The following is a 16147-nucleotide window of genomic DNA, read 5'->3' on the forward strand; positions in this document are numbered from 1 at the left end:
AACTTCAAAATTAGAATCCAATTCAACCGGAGATCCCATATTATCTTTCCACATTAATTTGCAAACATACCGTTCTCCATTAAATTTCAAATTATTTTCGAAGGTTTTAATCAATTTATCATCCCTCTCAGAAAGGCCTCGTATTTCGCTAGGAAATTCCTCTATCTCCCAAAATTTATTGAGCTCAAACAAAATAGAAGAAGAATCCATTACCAAACATTCTCGCAACTTTCAGTCGAATCGTTCCTCTTACCGACACCCCCTATCAGCCACTAGAAGACAATTTATGACCCAGGTGTTCTGACAGACCCTTTCCCGTTGGTCATAAACAACTTCCCAAAAGGAGTCACTGCCCACTAGAATTTCCACCGGAACCCCCTTGTCAAATGAGTCGGCAAGTTGTATGTTTTTTGTCTTCAACTCGCTCGAAATAGAGTCGTCTGGAATATTTCAATTCGAAATTATTTCTTACTAGCCGCCTTTGGCGACCAGCCGGTTCGCCAATCTTAATGTTCGTTAAAATTTTAATAATTAAATATTTTATGCAATTCCAACTTTAATAGATTCTTCAGCAAAATATTTTAAAACTTCAAATTTTGATAGTCATATAATTCACTCATAATATTATAAAGGCCTTCAGTCATAAAGTGATATGTATCTCTCTAATTTTCTGTTACCCCTCGTAGAATTTATGCTTTAAATTAAAGTGTAAAGGATTAATCTGCAATTAATATAATAATATTTTTTACTGAAACAAAGCATTTTTTTAATAATATGATTACTGATAATAGAGTCACTGAGCGTTTAAACTTTATGGGCACTAAAGAATATCTTTCTTAATTTATGTAATATCTCAAGAATTTGTCAACAAAATTTTCTCAGATTCATCATGAACGGATCGATTCATTAACAATGTTTCATTTTAAATGCATCAAACACTAAGAAAATAAAATGAATCGTTTAAAATAATCGGTCGAAAACAGGTTTAAAAAAACTACTTAAAAAACGATAACTATAAGGATATATCAAAAAAGTATATAACTAACATAAATACAATTTAATTACAAAAGCATGCAATTAGCCTAAAAATAATTTAAATTATTGAAAACAGGTTAAAAAAAACTACTTAAAAAACGATGTACTTAAAACTATAAGCATATACAAAAAATATATAACTAACATAAATACAATTTACTTACAAAAGCATAGAACTAACCTAAAAGTAATTTAAATCGTCCGTTGATAATGGTTGCCATGCCAACAATCAGAACATAGTGCGCATGCGTGAATTTTCTTCGCCTTTTACGGTAACGCAAATGCGTGAATTTTTCTACGCCAGTTGGGGTAACGCTATGCAGATTATACATTTTTAATTTCCTTTATTCTGTGTTATTTTAATTCAAAAGTACTTCAGAATGAATCTGAAACATGGATTAATTAACAATGTTTAATTTTAAATGCATAAAACATTAAGAAAATAAACAGAATCGTTTGAAATAATCCGCCGAAAAATCTTAACCCTAGCCTCATTACTGTTGGGAGAAAAAAAGAACTAAACCCTAAATCATTTGGCGTTGATGAAAATGGAAGATTATTTTGGCGGAAAAGTTGGCGGTGGGGAAAATGGAAGATTTTTTTGGCGGGAAAGTTAGTTTTTTATTAATAATTAAAATTCTAATTAAAATTTCAAAAAAAGGGACCCCAGGTGCACATTCCCGACCTCTAAGGTATACATGTACCAAATTTGGTAGATGTAAGTTGAATGGTCTGGCCTGTAGAGCGCCAACACACACACACACACACACACACACACATTGAGCTTTATTATAAGTATAGATTACCAGAGCTTCGAGCATATAAAATTTTGATCGATCATGCCTATTCTCAAGCTTCAAGCATACAATCGGATATCGTTTTTTATGATATGACGTTATTTTAAGTTTGGCCAAAAGAATATATAGCAAGCTCTTCGTATCTTATTGGTTTGAGATTTAACGTTTTAGCTAATTTAGCCGAGATAAAACTCTTATGAGAAGCGCTATCCAAAATGGCACTTGTTAATACCGACCTTTGTAAAAAGGCTTTATTTTTCGCATTAACATTACTATGCGATACAGAAATATTCTCAACATTTTTATTTGATATCGAAGGTGAATTATGAGAATTACTTCCGATTTCAGTTTGCCTTCCAACTACGTTTCTCACACTGCTTAAGAGGGTTATCATTTTTCCTACATACTGATTCATGGTGAAATTTAGAAGAACATTTTTTACACACGAATCTGCTCATATGATTTTTTTTAAAACAATTCCAACATCTACCCTCAATTTTAAGTTTATTTATTTTTTCTTCGATATTCAAAAGTTTACAACTTGTTGAATCATGACCGTTTACGCAATCGCAAAATATACAAACATCTTTTACCTGGGTATGCAATGCCGCGGCAGACGAAGCATTTTTTGGCCTTAAATAATTTTTTTGATGCCTATTATAATTTGGAGAAACGGTGCGTTGAGTTTTAGAACTTTTTGGGTTACTAATAATAGACTCACAAATTTCCCTCGATTCAACTTCATTTCTTAAGAAATCCATAATTTCCGAAACCTCACAGTAGGGATTGCAAAACCGGACCAAAATTTAATACCAGTATTCGGTATTTTTTATCTTAATACTGGGATACCGGTTTTAATACCGGTATTAGAAATTTTAGAAAAAGAAAGAAAACAGGTGTTTCTTTGTTTTATTTGCCAGTTTTGTTAGAGTAAATATCACAAAAATAATTTGTAACTTATAAATTATAACAATATATAATCACAAAAAAGTAAAAAAACATGTTATTTATTTAAATCACAAGAAAATTCAATCTGTGGTACTATTACAAATTTTTGAAATGTGATCTCAAAAAACATAATGCATCAATTGTACTGTCATTAAGCCTGAAAAATAATTTTATGTAAAAATTACCAGCTGTCGAAAACGCTCTTTCCGCGTCTACTCTAGTTGGTGGCACTGTTAGCAATGACCAACATACTTTTTCCAAGAATTGACCTCTAAATCCCTCATCTTCAAATAAATCGATTTCTCGTCGGATGGTTTTGGATATAGCTGATTTCCGTATTATATATTGGTTAGTTATTTTTTTTATGTTTTATTTATCGCTAATTCTAATTTTTGTTCAAAAGACAATTCCTTTTCACTATCGACATTAGTGTCATCATAATCTTCGATAAATGAACCGAATTCTTCTGAATGTAGATAGGTTTGTGGGTAAAAAATTTTAAGAAAATTTACTCTAAACTTAATCAGATTTGAATTGGTTATTTTCTTTTCTTCTTTTTCATTTTCATTTTTAAAATCATTATAATTATGTAAATATCATAAGACATTTTCTATTTCGGTATGCCTTTCTTCTGTGCGATTTTTCATTGTAATATATAATTCTTCAGATAGTGATGTGTGTTGTTCTTTCAGTGACTGCAACATGAAATTTATTGTTGCATTAGCTGTTAATAAATTAGAATCTCTCCGGCATAATGCCTCAATAGTCAGTTTTATTGGAAGTAGAGCTGATACAGTTCTGGATATTAAGTCGAATTCACTATCTGAAAAATTAATTTACAGGTTTAAGTCGATTATTGCTTTTTGGATTGGATTTCTCAGTTTCAAAAATCGTTCCATCATTAGAAGTAAACTGTTCCAACGTGTTTTAGAATCTAATATTAACATATATTCAGTTTTATTTTCAGTTAGTATATATTTAAGTAATATAAATTTTTTTAGGGGAACGTTTAAATATCTTAACAATTTTTCGAACTTTATAAATTATAGGATGCAATTCTTGATAGGTTAATATTTCATCCTCATTAGCAATATCTTCTTCAACAATTACATTGTCATTATCTTCATTGTCAATATCACTCTCACTCTTACTCTTTTCCAAGTTGGAATCCGAAATTTCTATATCCACAGTATTTGGATTCTTCTGTTCTTTATTTTTTTGGTATAATACATCTATTACTCTTAATTGAATTTCATGTGCATAGCACAACTGCTGATTTACACCAATCCACTTTCCAACTTTTTTCATAATTGTTGCTCCATCAGTCGTTATGGATACAATATTTTCTTTCAGGGATAATCCATATTTCGCTAATTTAGATTCAAGCCATTAATTAGCTATTTAATTTCGCACGTTAGGAAGACATAAAAACAAAAACGTATACTATTTTGCTATGTTCGCGATACCTGAACATATAATGAAGACAATTTCTAGTAAATATCGAAAAACCGATATTTAAACTTGTGAATACCGGTATTACAAAAATGTACAAATGGCTCAAAATACCGGTATTCGGTATCCCGGTATTGCAATCCCTACCTCACAGTTATTATCCTTACTGCGCTTCCGATGAAAATCCAAAACCAAATCTTGGGGCAATAATTTTAATAATAAAGGATTCAACAAATGACCATAAGATAATTCTGTAACATCTAGAGATTTTAAATTTCTTATATTTATTTCAATGTCGTCATACAATCTACGCAAGCCTTTAACGTGGGATGAATTTCTAACAGGCTCTAAATTTAGTAATCTAGACATATAGGAATTTATGATGAAATCCTTACGCCCATAGCGTTGATTTAAAAGTTCCAATACAAGAATCATAATTTTTTTCATTTAACTCGAATCCGGCAACTACGTTATATGCGGGGGGAGAAAGCAACGATTTTAAGTATTGAAATTTTTCTATTTTAGTTAATGAGTCATTATATCCGATTGCACTATTATAGCAATTAAGGAATTCCATAAAATTCGTACCGCCAGAAAAAAATAGAATTTCTAATTTAGGTAGTTTCAGAGCCGAAACTGCATTTATTGATTTGTTTAGGCTCGAATTAGATTCCTGGGCAGAAGTATTTACGGTGAAATGTTTAGATGACACCTTAATTTAATTTTGACTGTTAATATTTTATCCTCATATTCTTCCTATCCTTTTAATTCTGATTTGAATTTTTCTGGATCAGTAATAAGGTCTTCTACTTCTTGATTATATTGTTTTAATATTTCCTCATTAGTTCCTAAACGTTCAAGGATTTCCTCCAAAGTATTTCAGTCACTTTTTTCTTTTTCTTCCTCCAGAGCTACATGTGCTCTTTTTAGTAGCTTAGTGACGCTGCTGCGAACACTGCTTCTCTTTTCTATTATCTTTGTTAATTTATCCATGCTTAAATAAAATATCAAAGGTCTTACCCGTATCCAATCTTGATTAATTTCCCGGCCGATGCACCATGTTGCAACTGTGGTCAGTGGTAGTGCTTAATGAAGAAATTCCAACTCTCGGTGCCTTTAGATATTTTTTTATTAACAATAACAACAGAGTTTAAAGTTCAGGGAAATTCCATTACCGCTGGGGTCCGTGCCTGCCACGCAAGTCCCCGTTCTCGGGGGTGGATGTTTACAAAGAGGAAGTAAATAACAGGCAGGAGCGCCATCTATGTACAATCCACAACAGAGGCTATCCCTCTTCGTTCGTTAACGGCTAAAGCTACGTGTGATGCTTTATTGGAGATATTCATGCGGACTGGAATACCCAATGTTATTGCAAGTGATAATTTAACGAACTTTATTTCTAAGTTAACTCAGGAATTCATGAAAAGATTAGGTTGTGCTCCCAGATTTACGACGCCTAACCATCTAGCTGGGAATGACCTTATAGAAATATATAATAGGGTGTTCAAAAGTTCACTCCATCACATTATCAGAACTGATCCGAGTAATTGGGATAAATACATTCCGTATATGCTTTTTGCGTACAGGGAAGTTCCTAACTGTACGACGGGTGTTTCGCCATTCAAGTTAATGTATGGACGTGAAGCACGAGGACCTCTCAGTGTTCTAAAATCGAGCTGGTGTGGTGATATTGCCATTCCGTTAAACATGGAGAAATCAGTTGTGGATTATTTACAGGAGCAAAAAATAAACTTAGAAAGAGCTGCAGAGGAAGCATCTCTCATGGCTTCTGGTAAACAGCAGGCATATGCAGAATATTTTAATCGCCGAACCGCTTCTAAGGAATTTAAGCCAGGTGACCAAGTTTACCTGATTCATCGAACAAATTGTATGCCCGTTGTACTGGTCCTGGAGAAGTTATTGAGCATTGCCCTCCACATTCATATAAAGTAAAACTTAGCGATGGAAAAATTCGGCATTGTCATGCGAATAAAATTCGGAAATACTATCCAAGAATTAATGCTGTAGGCATGATCTTTGATGCAGACTTTGGAGAAGTTCATTCATCCCCCAGTTATAAAAATGTATGTTACTGGAAAGAGATATTTGATCAAGTGGATTTGCGACATCTTTCTGAGGAAGTGAAATGTCAAATCCGGAACTTATTGCGGAATCATCATTCAATATTTACTGGACAAGTTAGAGTTGCAAAGGTTGGTCATCACAAGATAAAATTAGAGGACGATAAAGAAAGGAAAAAACTTTACGTGTACAGGATTCCTGAAGCGCTGAAACCTCAAATAGACTCCCAAATCAAAGAACTCCTAAAACTAGATCTAATCGAAGAGAGCTCAGCTGACGTTGTTTATCCTATAGTCTGTGTAAACAAGAAGGATGGATCTATCAGGATGTGCGTGGATTATCGAGCTTTGAATGCAGCGACTAAAACCGACGATTTCTCCATGGAAGACGCAACGGAATTAATATATTCCATTGGACAGGCAAATGTGATTAGTGTGTTCGATCTTTTGAAGGGGTACTATTCGCTTCCCATGCAAGAAGATTCGCGGGATTATACATCTTTTAAGACCCATAGAGCACAATATCGTTTTAAAGTAATGCCTTTTGGGCTGAAAAATGCAGCTGCAACTTTTCAAAGGGAAATGAACAAAGCATTGTCGCCATACAGAGAATTTTGCCGTGCTTATATTGATGACATTGCTATATTCTCCAATGATACCCTCTCACTTGAAACGCCTTCATTTGGTGCTGGTTAGATTGAAAGAGCTGCAATTCACTGTTAATCTTTCAAATTGTGCTTTCGCGAAATCTGAAATTTCATACCTGGGACATATAATTGGCTCAGGAAAGCATCAAGCTGATCCATCTAAGTTAGAAACGATCTCTCGTTTGCTCGTACCTGAAACCAAGAAACAACTACGTAGTGCTCTTGGCCTGTTCAACTATTATCGTGATTATATTGCGAATTTCGCCGAGATTGCCTTTCCATTAACGGAACTAACAAAGAAAAGAAGCCCTGATGTGTTGCCGTGGTGTGAAATGCATAGTGTTGCTTTTGAAAAAATTAAAATCAGCATTGTTACACGCTCCTACTCTACACACCCTGAATATGAGCAAACCCTTTGTGATTCATTGTGATGCCTCGTCAAGCGGGATTGGCTCGTGTTTATCACAGACTGTTGATGGAAAAATGTGCCCTATCGCTTATGCAAGTCAAAAATTAAACAAAAGTCAACAATCTTGGTCGACAATCGAACGGGAAGCATTTGCTATAGTTTGGAGTTTGAAAAAGTTTGAAACCCTTGTGTTTGGATCCGAGATCCACATTTTTACCGATTATAACCCTCTTCCTTATCTGACCAAGTGCGTTCCTCGGTCATCTCGACTACAAAGGTGGGTATTTGCCTTGCAGAGATTCAACATAACATTAAAACATTGCCCTGGTTCTAAAATGCCGCATGCTGATGCTCTGTTACGTTTATTACCAAAATAGACTGAAAAACATTTTTTTAGTACTAATATCATTTTTCTGTTTTATATATCAATATGGGATTAATGACTATAAAATAATAATAATTTGTGCTTGATATTTATGTATATTTGTTTTAATGTTTTTTTTTAATTATCATTTTCTTAATATGTTGAATAATTGGTATTCGCAAGTTTGGTTAAGAGTATAATGTGCAAAACTATTTGAAATAGGATTAGTTACAGAAATATAACTTTTTCTAGTGTTTGTTATAAATTTTTATTCAGCAGTTTTGGTTATATTTGAAATATCCTTTGAGTAATGTTTATCAAGTGAAATCCTTTCTTAATTATGTTTTAATGTTTACTAAGTGATTATATTCATTATAAATTTGTGTTTATTAGTTGACTAGTGATTATATACATTATTAAGTATATATTAATGTATATTAACTGATAAGTGAGTTTCTTATTATCAAGATGGTATTTATATTCAATTGTGCATTTCTTATTTTACCTCATTGCTTTCTTAAATGTTTGTTAGTAATTAGTTATTCATTCAAGTTAACTTTGCATTTGTGTTTATTTTTATTTGGATAATTTGATGTTATTAGATACGTTTTAAAATCCAATTCATAATTTTAATTCAGAGGTATGTTTATGTTTTCATATAAACACTACTCTTACGTTGGGGGTGTAGTGATTGGATTTTGAAGCGTTAGGAAATAAACGTTCATAGATGGCGCTGGACAGCTAGCGTGAGTTTATTTAAAAGAGTGATGTCATTCGAATGTTTGCTCTTGGAGGAGAAGGAGTTACTGAGCAGAGTAACTCGAACGAATCTGCAATAAATTTTTTGTTATGTTTTCTATTTGCCTATTCATTCAAAGCCCTCACGAACCAGCCACGACAATCAAGAATTTTTGTTTATTGATTCAGTAAAAGATTTATGGTAGTATAAAATAAAGAACAAAACTAAAAGCAATAATTCTTTGAAGTATAAAAAAATTATCACATTTTTTTTTTAATTTAAAAGGTATCTATAATGATCATAAAATTAAAAAGAAGAAAAAAAAATGAGTAATATTTTATTAAAACTATTGAAAGAATAAAATCTTTAAGAAAGGCAGATAGAATTTTCATTCTTTAGTTTCAAAAATGGGAGAAAAATGTCAAAGTTTTTTACACACTTTTTTTGCTATATTTTTAAAGTTATCTTGGGGGGGGGGAGTCATTTGCTGTTGCACATTCTCATCTTACAAAGTGTACTGTGCTAAAGTTGACAATTTTATGTTAAATGCTCGTTTCTGTTCTTTATGTTCTACAACCAAAGAACAATAATAGTTACTATTATCATTATCTTTTCTAATTATAAAGAAGAATGTGTGGATATGCTAGCAAAATTGTGGAAGAATGTATGGATTGGTGCAAACAAAATAGACTGTTTGACTTAGAGCTACCAAATTTGTCATAGATATATTTTGGAGAGAAAATGTACACCATGATAATTTTAAATAATAATAAAAAAAAAAAATAAACATTTCATTTTTCCATAATAATTTCCCAAAATATTTTGCATCATTTTAAAATTTAAAAAAAATGAGTGATATCAATTTAGTTATGTATATTTTTGCTGAATTTTGTCAGTTTTTTAAAAATACTTTTGCATAATTTTCAATAATAAATTTCATTTTTGTTGTGAAATTCCAACCATTTTCATTGTTTCAGAAAAATATTTAACTGAGTGATTTTTATCCATTGTTGAAAACTAACATAGGATAATAAACAGAACATAGATTCTGCTTATTATCTGCACTGTGTGCATGAGAAATTACATTACAGTTTGAAATAGAATAAACTGACACTGAAGTGCTGAGCCAGTTGTTCACCAAAGGCAGTAATTTTATGTATATAATGTTCAGTACCTATTAAATTGCTAACTAACCTGAAATTGAATTATAACCAGAATATGTTTTGCTTTTCAGGTGATATATTAGAACTAGGAGCACAATGGAGCATCAAGAATAAAAATATCCCATCTTTTGAAAGATATATTGCCCAGCTGAAGTGTTATTATCTGGATTACAGGTAATTTTATAATCAATACATTAAGATAAAATAATAAAGCATGTTGAACTTATTTATATATAATTATAACTTACTATAAATGTCAAATGTGATAATGATACTAAAACACCTTTTGATACAATGTGGTTGATCTTTCCAATCTTATTTGAGAACTGAATGGGGTCTGACTTTTTCCTGTTTAGAATGTCTTTTTGTATGTGTTTTTTATTTCATTATTATTTTTTTATTGAAATGTGCATATTTTTTCCTTTCTTATCGATTTTATTTTGCTGAAAGAGGTGGTGTGCATTGTTTAAGAGAAATTTCATCTTGAAGAATATGCTTAAATTTTAGATTATTGGTATTGATAATAATTACATCATAAAGATTAAAAAACATGATCAACATAATTAGAACAACAGAATATTTATATACGAGTCGCCATAATATATACATTAAGACCTTTAAGCTTAACCTTTAAGCTTCGGGAATCCAAATTCAGAAAAGTTACTTTTAATGCGGGCATTCAGTTGGAAAAGCTAGAAGATGCTTTCCCCTTCTTTAAAAGGTGATTGTTGAAAATAACCTCTTCGATTTTGACCACCCATAGTGGTAATTGTTCATCTGTCCTCTCAATCATAACCAGGTTGCTTTTTTGCGGTTTTTACCGTGCCTGTATCTTAGAAAAAACCTTTTATTGCAGCTTTATTTTATTTTTCTGAAACATTAATTTACTAATTTCATAGGAGAAAGCATTGAATTAAATTTTATAACATTAAATAAATTTCAAATAGGATAACTGCTGTAGAGTTATTTAGCATGTTAAACAAAATGTTGTCAATTTTTCAATCATATTTGCAATTAAATAAATTTTTCAAGCATTACTGAAGCTGTAAATTTAATTCTTATAAAGCTTGAACACATCATTGCGAATTTTATCTAACTCATCAATTTTGATAAAATGTGACGATTTATATATCATGCATAAAGAACCTAATTGTTTATATTTTCTTTTTAAAAATATTTCCATTTCTTTGTGCATAACACAGATAACAATACTCTGCTATTTTGGAGATTAAAATATCTTTCAATGTTTTAATATTAATATATTGCACTCACAGAAATTGAATATAATTTTTAATCCTAACATAGTTTGAACAGTTTTTAAGATAAATTACTAGTAACGTTTTCCTATTCTATAGTTGATTCTTTCAATTTATAGAGATTTTTTTTTTTTTTTTGATAATTTCAATTATTTATTGCAGTGTAGTATATTTGAAAAATATACTCAATTTTGTAGACAATCAATAACTGAATTATAACAAAAAATTATTTTTCTGCAGAAAATTTACTAATACTTAAGTAATGAACCAGGTTTAAGACAATTCATTTAATCAAAGTAAGATTAGATATGATTTACTTAGAATTCGATTCATAAGATTTCATTGTGATATTATTATGCTGAAAAGTAGTTAGCAAAAAACTATTTAAAAAATAAATCTGGTATTCTAAATGATCAGCATTCGTTCCTAAATACAAGTATTTTTGCTAGCTGATGATTGAATGTTGTTTTTAAAAAATGTTGCCAAATCAGGGTTCACAAAACTCACTAGCACCAACTGTGATTATAACAACTGCTAGACAAAATCTCCTAACCCTAAGGGGTATGAGATAAAAAGGAAGGAATTTTATAGGGCAATTAGGGTACAGCTGGAAAGTTTAAATGAGGGAACGAAATCCAAACTTATTGTTGGTACAGCAGTCATACTGCCTGTAAGCTAAAGAGAGGGTCCTGTAATTATGGGTTCTACCATCCTCTTAGCATTTTTGACTTCACACATTTTAGCAAAGAATTATTTGCTGATATCAAGGTGAATATTGGTGGGGTTTTTTTATGTTTATCATTCAAGCTAAGCAAGATATGAACCATTTCCATTGAAAATCCTTCAAGAAGGCAGTTTATGCCTTTTAAAATCATATATCAAGTGATAATGTGGATTCAAAATCAACAGAAAATATTGGTTAATCTTTATCATCAATAACTGCTTTATAGATTTTGGATAAATTATAGCATATAGTATACCATTTGGATTGGAAACGATTCCAATTTAAATTAAAAAGAGTTTTATGACTCAAGAATTGAGCTTATTTTTATAGCTTTGAAAATTTTGGAGAATGTGGATGAGTAATTCTTAAGATTCCCCAGTTTGTTAGAGTAGAATGATTTATTATGGTATTTTAATTTACCATTTTATAAGTTTTTGGTTCCCTTAATTCAATTCAAAATTTATTGAATTAATATTGACTGTGATTGCCTATATTACTTGTACATACTCTCCAAAAGTTACGGAAATTAGATGAAAACTACAGAATTACATATTTGTAATGAAAAACTATGGGGGGGGGAAAGTGTGTGTGTGTATAAAAATTATTCCTCGCCCTTCCGAATATTTATACAGAAAACTACAAAATACACTAAAAATATCCCTTTCTTGAATCTTTACTCACAGTACTGTGGATAATGAAAATATTTTCAGCATTGTTAGTTGGGGGGGGGGGAACTAGAATCTTGTTCTAGCACGAATACAAAAACATTAGTCGCTGTTCATAAGAAAAATGAATATGAGAATTTGTTATGATGTTAAACTGACTAATAATGATTTAAGAAAAGCAAGAGTGTGTGCTATTTAATGAAACAAAATAGTAAATGAGTAAAAAATGGTGTTAATTTATGTTATTAATAAAATCATGTTTGTTGGTATTATTATTAAAGTATTTCACTTATATGTCAGTTAAATAATTTTGAATAATTTTTGAAAATATTTGTTTTGACTTGTTAAAATTCTTTGTAACTCTAAAATATCCATTCTTCAATGATTTAGTGATATTATGTTATATGTAATATATCAATAAGAAGTGCTACTAATGACTAGGTCATCAATGTTGGAGGATATATTTGTATTTAATTTTTCTTTTTATTTGTCATATCTAATTTTTTGTTTATATTGCTTGTCTTGTTTTTAAAAAGTAAGGGGATTGATATTTATGAAATTCTAATTATCTCTTTTAAAAAAATGTTTATTAAATACCTCTGGTAAGATTATTGAAGAAGAGTATGAAGATATTTTATAAAAGTTTAAAAATATATTGTGTTTTATTTAGAAATAATGTGTGTATTTCGAAAATATTTTCATGTGTGGCATTAAATAATATGCTTTTGTTACAGAAATGATTTGCCTGAATCTGCTTCGAAGTATCAGCTTTTAGGTTTGAATCTCTTGTGTCTTCTTGCTCAGAATCGAGTAGCCGAATTCCATACAGTAACTAATGTTTCTTTATACATAATTATTAATAAAAATATTGCATTTAAAGAGCGGCAGGGAAACATGGGTCATAATTCTTTTTCTTAATATTGAAAATTTTGGTTGGGGTGCAGTTTGCCCCAATTTTAACGATAGTAAATGAAACTGACTAATTTTTTTAGTAATTATGCATTAATTGCATGCTAGCAATGAATTCCTAAAAATGTCATGTTTATTACAACCACCAGTTAATCCCGAAAGATGTCGTGCTAGTCTTTGTCTACCATTGAGATGCGGTTAAGTTTAAAATTTTCCAGTTTAATGCAGTTGAGTACCAATTTTTTAATTAAAATTTTTTAAATCTAAATAAAAATTCACCATTTATAAAACTACTGCTTTTTAAGAAGCTTCTGCATTTTGTACAAATTTAAATGCATCAGGGTTGCCACGCCATCGGGAGAACCTGGAAAACAGGGAATTTAAAAATTGATTTGAAAAAACCGGGAAAATGCAGGACATTTTATCATTTGTGTGTGTGTGTGTGTGTTTTATCATTTGAGAAATTGTGAATTTATTTAGAGTAGATTAGAGTATTTTTTTAAACAATAAGATACTCAAAATCCGTATTTAATATAAATTGGATGGATAAAAAAAATCAATCCTGATTTTGCTAGAAGGGTTTGAGAAGTCTGACAAATCCATTTGTTGTAGGAAAATATAACCCTAAATAATATTTGGGAGACAGGCACATATTAATCATGCCGAGAAAAAAAAAGAGAAACAAAATTGTGTGTCAGTTCAAAAAAGTTATAATCTGCACTTATAATAAAGCTCAATGTGTGTGTGGCGCTCTACAGGCCAGACAGTTTGACCTACAGCTACCAAATTTGGTACATGCATACCTTAGAGATCGGGAATGTGCACCTCGGGTCCTGTTTTTTGAATTTTTAATTATAATTTCAATTATTAATTAAAAACTAACTTTCCCGCCAAAAAAATTCTTCATTTCTCCACCACCAAATGAGTGGGGCTTCATGGTTTTTTTTTTTTTTTTTCCTGCACTAATGAGGTTAGGTTTAACATTTTTCGGCCCAATTTTTTAGTAAGTTATATATTTTTTTATATGCTTATAGTTTTAAGTACATCGTTTTTAAGTAGTTTTTTTTAGTTATAGTTATTTTCTTAGTGTTTGATGGATTTAAAATTAAACATTATTAATTAATCGATCTGCTCATGAGGAATCAGAAAATTTTGTTGATAAATTCTTGAGATATTACATAAATTAAGAAAGATATTCTTTAGTACCCATAAGGTTTAAATGTTCAGTGACTCTGTTTTCAGTAATCATATTATAAAAAAAATGCTTTGTTTCAGTAAAAAATAGTATTAATTGCAGATTAATCATTTCCACTTTAATTTAAAACATAAATTCTACGGGAGCTAACAGAAAATTAGAGATATACATATTACGTTATGACTGAAGGCTTTTATAATATTATGAGTAAATTATATGACAATCAAAATTTGAAGTTTTAAAATATTTTGATGAAGAAGCTATTAAAATAGGAATTACATAAAATATTTAATTATTAAAATTTTAACGAACATTAAGATTGGCGAACCGGCTAGTCGGCAGTTGACAACTCTATTTTCAATGGATACAGACTTGGTTTTGAAGGCTTAACATGTTTCCGAACGATTATTTCAAACGACTCTGTTTATTTTCTTAAGAGTTTGATGCATTTAAAACTAAACATTGTTAATTAATTGATCTGTTTATGATGAATCTGAGAAAATTTTGTAGAAAACTTCTTGAGATATTACATAAATTATGAAAGAAATTCTTTACTGCCCATAGGGTTTAAATACTCAGGGACTCTGTTTTCAGTACTCATATTTAAAAAAAAAAAATGGTTTGTTTCAGTAAAATAATGTTTTTATATTAATTGCAATTTAACCATTTTTCCACTTTAATTTAAAGCATAAATTCTAGGGAGCTAACAGAAAATTAGAGAAATACATATTGCGTTATGGCTGAAGGCCTTTATAATATTATGAATAAATTATATGACTATCAAAATTTGAAGCTTTAAAATATTTTGATGAAGAAGCTGTGAAAACAGGCATTACATAAAAATTATTAAAATTTTGACGAGCATAAAGATTGGCGAACCGGCTGGTCGCCAAAGACGGCTAGTTAATAATAAATTTTGTATCTAAAGGAATGAAGGAAAAGCGGATATGTCAAGTTCGGAAATAAACCGATTTCGAACTTATTAGTTCAAGAACAATCATTTAAAGCTGAGTTTTAATGGGCATTAAAACGTGTTGCATCACATTCGTCCTTAATGTATTCAATGATATATTGAAAATATTTTTATTTATGTCCACTGAAAGTGAAATAACTATAAAATGTATGTTAGACCATACAAAAATGTCATACCTTATATGGTAAGGATTAGTTCATGACATTGATAGCTGAAAAATCTGCTGAAATGGATGCCCAAATACGTGAATTGGCAAAAATGAATACATAAAAAAAGTAATTTTGCTTTGTGATGTTTTTTAAGTATCATTAAATTATTTATATCATAACAGAAATATTTTTGTTGTTTTATCTCACCCGAGTCTAATTTTGTGTGACTAACAATTAAAGAGCATGAGAGGTAATATATTCTCCCCACTTTAATGTATAAATTTCGTCATGCTAATAATAAATAACTAAAGAGGAAGTGATTTTTTTTATATGCCAATATGAAAATTCTTTTAATATACTCCTATTTTAAATAAGGTTCAGCTGTTGCTTCCTTTCCTTGCTTTTTCTACTCCTTAAAATCGTATTGCATTATAACTAATGCATGAGTGCTATTTTTTGCATTTTCTCGTATCTTGAATATACGTAAGAGAAAACACTGGGGATTTTTTTTTCTCCAGATTTTAGTGGCAACCCTGTTGCATGTTTTAGTTCTTCTTGATTATTTTTAGTTAAATGGACTTATTTAACCATTGAAAAAATTATTTGACAAATATTATGTCTTCTATAAGTATTGTGTAAAT

The 16147-nt window shown here is 30.3% G+C and overlaps 1 protein-coding gene across 1 annotated transcript in view; it reads left to right on the forward strand.

Moving 5' to 3' along the window:
- The window catches only part of LOC129962507 (26S proteasome non-ATPase regulatory subunit 8-like), a 36755-nt gene that overhangs the window by 12850 nt on the left and 7758 nt on the right, over positions 1 to 16147 (forward strand). The window contains exons 3-4 of the mRNA XM_056076252.1: positions 9707 to 9809; positions 13015 to 13108. Of these exons, the coding sequence (XP_055932227.1) occupies positions 9707 to 9809; positions 13015 to 13108 (197 nt within the window). The remainder of the gene's footprint in view (positions 1 to 9706; positions 9810 to 13014; positions 13109 to 16147) is intronic.

This window comes from Argiope bruennichi, chromosome 1, assembly GCF_947563725.1.
Source record: "Argiope bruennichi chromosome 1, qqArgBrue1.1, whole genome shotgun sequence".
In the NCBI taxonomy this organism is placed as follows: Eukaryota; Metazoa; Arthropoda; class Arachnida; order Araneae; family Araneidae; genus Argiope; species Argiope bruennichi.